This window comes from Papaver somniferum, unplaced genomic scaffold (genome assembly GCF_003573695.1).
Source record: "Papaver somniferum cultivar HN1 unplaced genomic scaffold, ASM357369v1 unplaced-scaffold_58, whole genome shotgun sequence".
Taxonomy (NCBI): Eukaryota; Viridiplantae; Streptophyta; class Magnoliopsida; order Ranunculales; family Papaveraceae; genus Papaver; species Papaver somniferum.
This window is the reverse complement of record NW_020648526.1, coordinates 151,775-161,745: the sequence shown is the minus strand read 5'-3', so window position 1 is coordinate 161,745 and position 9,971 is coordinate 151,775. Positions and strand designations below refer to the sequence as shown.

At 37.1% G+C, this 9,971-nt stretch overlaps 2 protein-coding genes across 2 annotated transcripts; one reads left to right on the top strand and one right to left on the bottom strand.

Moving 5' to 3' along the window:
* Positions 1 to 289: 289 nt before the first annotated feature.
* Positions 290 to 1,433, top strand: LOC113343416. The gene is made up of 3 exons (XM_026587603.1): positions 290 to 548; positions 649 to 891; positions 1,054 to 1,433. The coding sequence occupies exons 1-3, from the start codon at positions 290 to 292 to the stop codon at positions 1,431 to 1,433; spliced, it is 882 nt and encodes a 293-aa protein (XP_026443388.1).
* A 734-nt stretch (positions 1,434 to 2,167) lies between these two features.
* LOC113343415 lies at positions 2,168 to 3,655 on the bottom strand. Its single transcript, XM_026587602.1, has one exon. The coding sequence runs from the start codon at positions 3,653 to 3,655 to the stop codon at positions 2,168 to 2,170; it is 1,488 nt and encodes a 495-aa protein (XP_026443387.1).
* Between the last annotated feature and the right edge of the window lie 6,316 nt (positions 3,656 to 9,971).

Here is a 9,971-nt window from a genome sequence, read left to right as displayed (position 1 = left end):
GCAAAAGAAACATGACTACCATTAGGATTTTTAATCCATGATGTTGTAGGGATTGATGATTCAATCATCATAAACCAACCGTAGCTGATTTAGATGATCAAAACGTGAGAAATCAAACCCTAGGCGTGAAAGAAAATTGGAAAAGAAAATCGCCCTTTAGAGAGAAAAACGGACATAACTATTTTTTCTTTGCCTACTTGTCCAATCCTTTAATGGTGATGATTCAGTTCCAGTTGAAGCTCTTTTTAATATTGATCATAATAGTATTTCTCTTGAGGAGAGTGCTAGAATGGATCAGTTGCCATCAATTGATGAGATTCATGCAGCGGTTTTTGATTTGGGTGCAGATAGTGCGCCAGGGCCAGATGGGTTTGCTGGTTTTTTCTATGGGCATTGTTGGGAGATTATCCGGGAGGATTTGGTTAATGCTATTCTGTTTTGTTGGTCTAATATATTCATTCCTCACGGCGTGAATTCTAGTCTTCTCATGCTTCTGCCTAAAGAGAGAGGTGCTAATACTCTTCGTAACTTTAGGCCGATTGGTCTTAGTAATTTCTTTTTTAAGATTTTTACTAAGATTTTAGCTACGAGGCTTGGTAGTGTTTTGGATAACTTGATTTCTGAGGAACAAGGAAAATATTAGTTTAGCTTCAGAGATGGTGAATGAAACGCAGATTAAGCGGAAACATAGTAATGTTAGGTTAAAACTTGATATAACTCAGGCATTTGACGCGGTTAGTTGGACTTTCATCTTGGAGGTGTTTCGAAGATATGGTTTTTCTGAGAGTTGGTGTGACTGGATTCTCCAAATTCTCAAGTCTGCTAGAATTTCGGTTCCCGTCAATGGTAGCCCGGAAGGTTTCTTCAGTATTGATAGAGGGCTTCGTCAGGGTGACCCTTTGTAGCCTCTTATTTTTGTGTTGATTGAGGATGTTTTAAGCAGAAATATCCCGAAACTCTTTCGTGAGGGCAAGATGACTCATATGGTTAATAGAAAAGGTATTGCTCCTACCCATCTCTTTTTTGCTGATGACATTATGATTTTCTGTAAAGGTAACATGAAGAGTTTGAGAAATCTGGTGGATTTTTTGGGTTTATATCAACGTGCTTCGGGTCAAACAGTAAGTCGAGAGAAGAGTAAACTATATTTTGGTGGTGGTTCTTTGAATATGAGAGCTACTATTTCTGCTTTTCTGGGGATGCCTATTGCTATTTTTCCAGATAGGTATTTAGGGGTTAAGGTTATGCCTGAAGCCATTAAATATCATCATGTAGCCAATGTTGTTGAGAAGATCAAAGAACAACTTGCGGGTTGGAAGGGAAGGATGCTTTCTTTTCAAGACAGAGTGGTGTTGGTAAAATCTGTGTTAGCTAGTTATTCGATTCATAATATGGCTGTTTATAAGTGGCCAAGAAAATTTATTCATGTGTGAAGTTGCAATTCAGAATTTTTTATGGTCTGGTGATTCAAAAGTGAGTAGGTCTTTTGTAGTGGCTTATGACAAGATTTGTGCTCCTTATGAGGAAGGTGGTTTGGGTATAACTCAATTGAGTGTTACGAATAGAGCGCTTCTTATGGGTCTTTGGTGGAAAATCCGTAACTCAAATAAGGTTTGGGCTCGTTTTCTTCGAGCCAAAGTTTTTAATGCCAAGTTGGTTCATTATGTGAAATCTTCTATTCTTCCAGGTATTAAATGGGTTTACTCTTTGGTGGAGGATAATTCTAAGGTTTTAATTGGTGATGGCCGTAATACTTCTCTTTACTATGATGTATGGTTGGTTTTTGTTTTTTTTTTGCTAGGTCAAAAAGGTTTATTTAGCAAAAAAACGTAATTACAAGAATTACAAGATGAGAGGCACAAGGCCTCCCCACCCCCATAAACCAAAGGGGTGAAAAACAACAAAATAACTAACAAAAAATAAGCAACAAAGCCCAAAAAAATAACAAGAAAAACTAACAAAGGAAAACATTAAGAGTTTCCACCCCCTCCTTTGTTCTTATTATTCTTCTTTGAAGTTTGCATTCTTTTTAATTGGTCTTGTATTTCCTTGCAATACTCCTTGCGAAAAGATAAATCTTTCACAAACTGTTGTTGAATATCAAATTTCGTTATTGTAAGAAGAACCTCATGCTCCTCTTTAGATAAATGCACCTCTCTATTAGTACTCAAACTTTATGCAGTTGCAGCCTAGCATTGTGCTCAGCAATATTCGAACTACCTTTAGATTTTGCCTTGGCACGTACCTCCTGCTGCTCCCTCAAAATATCTTCATGTTTTCCCTTTTCAAAAACCTGGTCCGTAGAGTTTGTTGTAGGTCCAATAGCCTTGCTCGGTTCTGTATACTTCAAAGTAGAACTCAGCCCAGACTTATTCTCCCTCAAAACACCGTCAGAGTAAACTACATCATTCCCAGTATTCTCCAAATTAACCTGATCATTGTCTAGGTCAGACTTATGCTCAGCAAGAATTTTTTCAGCCCTTCGAGCTACTCTTTTAGCTTTCCAACTTTCCAAAATATCATTGTCCACAGCTCCATCATCTGAAAACTGCTCCATCTCACTGTCCTCCGTTGTCACAGGATTTGCATGGTATGTGATCTCCAGACCTAATTCACTCTCAAGGATATCAAATTTGTTTCGGTGCATAACAACTTCAGTGGTGAATACATCATCCACATGAGTGGTGTTGTTCGCCTTTCCACTAACCAATTTCCATTGATTAGCTGCAGAGTCAGAAACACCAATAACATCAAACAACGGAACTGAATTATTATCAACAGAATTCTGATTAACTCCCAGCACATTAGTATCTTCAGGCACCTTAGCTTCTCGCATCGTCTTGTTAACTGGGTGCCACTTCAGATTACTTTTAGCAGGATTATCCAAAGGATTCTTCTTAGTTTTTCTCCTACAATCAGATTCAACATGACCCACAATTCTGCAACATGAGCAAAATTTAGGAATTTTTTGAAGTTCAACAAACTGATCGAAACTTCTTCCATCCACTGTTACATGAATGGAATCTGGAACTTTCTTTGTGAAATCAATATCAATTAAAACAGCTGCATAACAACCATACTCATGATTCAAGGTCTTCTTATCTACCATAATGGGAGTGCCTAGGTGTTTTCCAAGAGATAACAACACTTTTTCCGTCCACAATTCAACATATAATCCAGGAAAATTAACCCAAACAGCAGCATGAGAAGAACTTTCTTTATCCGGATCAAACCATGGAAACCAGTCACGAAGATGTAACTCTTGTTGATCGATTTTCCATGTTTTCTCACGGATTTTTAGTTTATCTTCCTCAGTTAAAAACTTGATAATAAAGAAACCCTTATTCATAGGCGTAAACTTGACCCTTCCTGGATCTAAACTCCATTGGTCTTCCAAAGATTTCTTAACATCAGTAAAGCGAGAAACCCTAAAATCCAGTCTACCAATGAGACTGAAATTCCAAGCCGCACACCCTTCTTGAAAAAAATCTAACGGGATTTCCACATAGGGTTTATCATCATGAAAAACAGGATTTGGTAAACTGCTAATATCAATAATAGAATGATTCTGTATTTGTTTACCTTTGACCATGTCTGCAAAGGAAATAGAATTCCTAAGAGATGTAGACGAAACAGGAACAAATTGTTCTCCCATTATAGATCATCTAAAGATGATCAAACAATGAAGAAAACGTGAATAAAATGAGAAACCCTAAAAAAAAAAACCAAAGAAAAAAATCGCCAGAGCAAAGATGAGAGAGAAAAACCGCAAATTCCTGACCACTTGATTCTGCCGATGTATGGTTGGGGGATGTAGCTATTGTTGATTTACTTGAAGATTATGCTTTGGATTGTGCTATTTTGGTAGGTGATATGCTGAATGAAGGAGGCTGGAACTTGAGTGAAGAATGTCAGAATAATTTGCTAGTTGCTGGTTTCGTTGAAGAGGATTTTCCTAGGACTTTGAATGGTGTTGATCGCAGGGTTTGGAAGCCCAATTACACAGGTAGTTTTACTGTCAGTTCTGCGAAATCCTTAATTCGCAAGAAGTATGCTAAGCTGGTAGGAGAAAATTTGTTATGGAGGCTGACTGTGCACCATGCCTTGGCTGCGAGGAACTGGAAAATACTAAGAGGAGCTTGTTTGTTTCAACTGAGGATTTGAAATTCATTTAGAAAGAAGCATAAGAATTTAGCTGGTAATGGGTTGTAGCAAGCTTCAGCGTCAATACAGCAGGGTAACAATTCGATCACTCAAGAAGCGCGCGGTAATAATGTTGCTAGTGCTGGGAACGATTGGCAAGAGCCTAGACGTAGGAAAGGAAAGACAGCTCCTGTCATTCCAATTGTGCCTGAGTTACCTAATGGAAACCAAGTCACTTTGGGTAATGGCCAGCAAGCTAATGTAAATAACGTCCCTAATGGGAATCGGATTTCTAGTGTGCATGGCCAGCATGCAAACGTTAACTATATTCAATCAGGGCTTGAGGAAGGTGAAGTGATATCGGGGAGTGTTCGAATAGTTGTAGCAAAACAGATACAAGATGAGTTAGCCAAGTCTGAAGCTATCTTTCGCTCTGCCTTTGTTGAATTGGCAAGAATTTGTTATTCCCATTTTTGTAGTCAGAATTACTACAACAACAATATGATATGTTTCTCCCCATTAGTCAATGCTTTACTCTTTCGTTAGATATAACGTTTAAGCATAATTGTTTTTTCCTTAGTGATTGAAAATCACTTTTTTACTCCGTATATTTCTCTCCCTTTTTTCATAAAATGATAATGGTTCGAGTAAATAAAGACTGAAAGGATCTTACAAATCTAAAAGACTTGTAAACAACCTATACGAGTTAAGCACGAAGGTTTCACATACCACTTTAGATAGCCAATATTAAAACCGAAACTACAAGTAATTTAGTTTTAATATGTTATCAAGGAAACAATTTCCCGAAGCAATTTTCCCTAATAGTTTAACATATCGACAAAGAAACTTAATTCCCTTGTTAAACCGATTGTGTTTGTACAATCGCTTATTTCGATAAAACCAAAATAAAGATCAGAATTAACTTTATTTCTCTCATCAGGCTCTAATTATTCAGACAATAACTTAGACCTTTCTCTTCAAACAATAAAAACACTAGGTTAGTTAACTAATCTTTCTTGTCAAGGCATTCGATTAGACTTGAATAACCGAATCCCCCAGTTTGATAAGTCTAACTAAGATCAGAATTAACTCAGTTTCTCTTATCCGGAATTAGTTTGGACTAAAAAAATGATCCCGTATTTTTTTAAGCCATAAACAATAAATACAAACCAAAATAAATTGACTTGCACAATTATTTTTTAACCGAAAGCAATTGGAACAAACATAAACATTATAACTCCGCAGTTGCACCGAATTTCGTTAAGCAAAAACACTTGATACCCAACAATAAAGAAGATACCAAACAGTAAACCAAATAAATTGACACAGTTTTTTTCTTACTCGGAAACAGTTGAATCACACACACATCCATACACAATATAATGGAACATATCAATTGTACCGAAATTTTGTTAAGCAAAAGCAAAAATATATGCAATATGAACAGGATTTTCTTAAACAGGAAAACGATTAACTAACAAATTCATTACCTCAAATTCTGCAACCTCTTCTCCCCAGAAAGATATATCATTAAGTGCAAGTTCAAATAAGAACTCTCCCCCAGTGTGTTGTCATCCTCTCGCAAGAACAAAAGAACAACAACAAAAACAACCTTTACCAGAGAAAGGTTGAAAAGGTTTTAACTAATGCATGCCAATTGAAAAGGTTGAACTTTTTTTTTTTGGTAAGTCCAAAATGAATTAATAAATAGCAGAATTACAAAGAAAAACAAGCAGCAAGAAAAGAGGTCAGAAAACCCCCAAAAACTTGCTATTTATTTGAAACGAAAATAAGATACATTAGGATATTCAACTGAATTTAAAAAATCAGGTCTCCCTGTATAATGTCTTCCTTCTTCATTAGGAAGAGCACAACCCCTTTTTGCCATATTATCCGCTGCAAAGTTAACTTTTCTATATGTGTGAACAAACCGAATAGCCTCAAACATAGAAGAAATGTCCCTCCACCTTTGCCAAACAAACCATGGCAGCTTGGAAGTAGTAAAAGCCAACACTGCACTCTTCGAATCCGACTGAATACAAGCGCGCAAAAAACCCATTGAACAGCCCATTCCAGCCCTATAATAATCCCATAGATTTCAGCAAGATAGTTTGAGGTTATACCAAAACCAATGCTCATAGCTCCAACCACATTAGCCTCATGATCCCTTGCAACAACTCCAGCTCCATCTACGCCCGGATTCCCACGAGCAGCACCATCACATCAAAGCAACAGCTCTCCCAAAGCCGGAGTATCCCACCTGCATTCAACTGGTACCAGCAACTTCACCTTTCTATGAGAGACCTTAAAAAAATCCAAAACCTTTAAGTCCTCCACTGTATTGTTCATGTTCCCTTTGAGCCGCTTGGAGTACTCCATCACCTGATTAAAAACAGATTTTTGAAAGCAGCCCCAGCAAATCCTCTTGTTTTCATAAACAAAGCGATTGCGTGTCATCCATAGTTCAGATCTTACGACCAAAACAGTAATCAACCAAAGTTCCCTTATCATGTTGCTCCTTCCCCGTGCATCTTTGTAGGCCTGATTTTATCTTGTCTATTGAATTACCAAATGTATCTTATTTTCGTTTCAAGTAAATAGTAAGTTTTTGGGGTCTCTTTGACCTCTTTTCTTGCTACATACTCTGTTTTTTATTTTGATATTCTTTAATTCTTTTTGGACTTACCAAAAAAATATATGCAGCTTTATAGGCAGTGCACAGATTTAGATGAGAATGCATTCCAAAAATATCATATAACCAGATCCACGCCTTGATAGCAAAATCGCAATGCCACATCAAATGATCTAACGTTTCTTCTTCCCTATTACGCAAACATCATTTATTCACAACCTGGCGACTTTTAACCTTGTCAAGCATAGCACAAGCTCCTCTTAGTATTTTCCAGTGCCTAGCAGCCAAGGAAGGGTGCACATTCGGCCTCCATAACAAATTTGCTCCTACCAGCTTAGCATACTTCTTGTGAATTAAGGATTTCGCAGACCTGACAGTAAAACTACCCGTGTAATTGGGCTTCCAAACCCTGCGATCAACACCATTCAAAGTCCTAGGCAAATCCTCTTCAACGAAATCAGCAGCTAGCAAATTATTCCGACATTCTTCACTCAAATTCCAGCCTCCTTCATTCAGCATATCACCTACCAAAGTAGCACAATCCAAAGCATAATCTTCAAGTAAATCAGCAATAGCTACATCCCCCAACCATACATCATAGTAAAGAGAAGTATTACGACCATCACCAATTAAAACCTTAGAATTATCCTCCACCAAAGAGTAAACCTATTTAATACCTGGAAGAATAGAAGATTTCACATAATGAACCAACTTAGCATTTCTCATGAAAAATTTGGCTCGAAGAAAACGAGCCCAAACCTTATTAGAGTTACGGATTTTCCACCAAAGACCCATAAGAAGCGCTCTATTTGTAACACTCAATTGAGTTATACCCAAACCACCTTCCTCATAAGGAGCACAAATCTTGTCATAAGCCACAACAAAAGACCTACTCACTTTTGAATCACCAGACCATAAAAAATTCTAAATTACAACTTCACACTCATGAATAAATTTTCTTGGCCACTTATAAACAGCCATATTATGAATCGAATAACTAGCTAACACAGATTTTACCAACACCACTCTGTCTTGAAAAGAAAGCATCCTTCCCTTCCAACCCGCAAGTTGTTCTTTGATCTTCTCAACAACATTGGCTACATGATGATATTTAATGGCTTCAGGCATAACCTTAACCCCTAAATACCTATCTGGAAAAATAGCAATCGGCATCCCCAGAAAAGCAGAAATAGTAGCTCTCATATTCAAAGAACCACCACCAAAATATAGTTTACTCTTCTCTCGACTTACTGTTTGACCCGAAGCACGTTGATATAAACCCAACAAATCCACCAGATTTCTCAAACTCTTCATGTTACCTTTACAGAAAATCATAATGTCATCAGCAAAAAAGAGATGGGTAGGAGCAATACCTTTTCTATTAACCATATGAGTCATCTTGCCCTCACGAAAGAGTTTCGAGATATTTCTGCTTAAAACATCCTCAATCAACACAAAAATAAGAGGCTACAAAGCGTCACCCTGACGAAGCCCTCTATCAATACTGAAGAAACCTTCCGGGCTACCATTGACGGGAACCGAAATTCTAGCAGACTTGAGAATTTGGAGAATCCAGTCACACCAACTCTCAGAAAAACCATATCTTCGAAACACCTCCAAGATGAAAGTCCAACTAACCGCGTCAAATGCCTGAGTTATATCAAGTTTTAACCTAACATTACTATGTTTCCGCTTAATCTGCGTTTCATTCACCATCTCTGAAGCTAAACTAATATTTTCCTTGTTCCTCAGAAATCAAGTTATCCAAAACACTACCAAGCCTCGTAGCTAAAATCTTAGTAAAAATCTTAAAAAAGAAATTACTAAGACCAATCGACCTAAAGTTACGAAGAGTATTAGCACCTCTCTCTTTAGGCAGAAGCATGAGAAGACTAGAATTCACGTCATGAGGAATGAATCTATTAGACCAACAAAACAGAATAGCATTAACCAAATCCTCCCGGATAATCTCCCAACAATGCCTATAGAAAAAACCAGCAAACCCATCTGGCCCTGGCACACTATCTGCACCCAAATCAAAAACCGCTGCATGAATCTCATCAATTGAGGGCAACTGATCCATTCTAGCACTCTCCTCAAGAGAAATACTATTATGATCAATATTAAAAAGAGCTTCAACTGGAACTGAATCATCACCATTAAAGGATTGGACAAGTATGCAAAGAAAAAAAAGTTATGTCCGTTTTTCTCTCTAAAGGGCGATTTTCTTTTCCAATTTTCTTTCACGCCTAGGGTTTGATTTCTCACGTTTTGATCATCTAAATCAGCTACGGTTGGTTTATGATGATTGAATCATCAATCCCTACAACATCATGGATTAAAAATCCTAATGGTAGTCATGTTTCTTTTGCTGATATTCTCAAAGGAAAGAAAACCCTAATTCCAACATCTGTTGATCTTTCCAAGCTACCTAATCCAACTCTTAAAGAAGGTGAACCTGCGTTAGAAATCCCTTTGGATTTGTTTCAAGAGGGTTGCATCAGATTTCAACATAGTTTTATTGCTAGATTATACTTCACGGGTTTGAAGTTTTCTGAAGTTAAGACACAACTTTTAGATCAATGGAAACTTGAACGGATTAAATTTCTTTCAATGGCTAAAGGTTTCTTCATAGTTATGCTTTCATGTGCTGAAGATAAAGAGAAGATTCGCAATGGTCCAGCTGCAACTGTTAACAATCACTTGTTGAAGTTAATTGATTGGTACCCAGGTTTTAACCCAAACAAACAACGTTCTTCACATGCTGTTGTTTGGGTTATGTTTCCAGATTTACCGGTTGAACTTTGGACTGAAAAGTCTTTGCTTTCAATTGGTAAGATTCTAGGTAATCCAATTGTGGTGGATGAAAAAACTTTATAACTTGATTATGGTTTTTATGCTTCAGTTTTAATTGATATTGATTTTGCTAAGCATATTCCGGAGAGAATTCATATAACTTGAGGTGGAAAAGAGTTTTGGCAATATATTGATATTCAAAAATATCCAAAGTTCTGTTCAAAGTGTAATATTATTGGTCATGTGGATGCTGAATGCAAGAAGAAGTCGACTAAAATTGATGGGAACAAAGAGAAACAACAACAAGTAGTCGTGGGAGAGAACCTTTTTAAGGGTAGTTATGATCCTAATGCTGGTAAGAGATGGCAAATAAAATCTAAAGTTGTTTTACCAGAAGTTA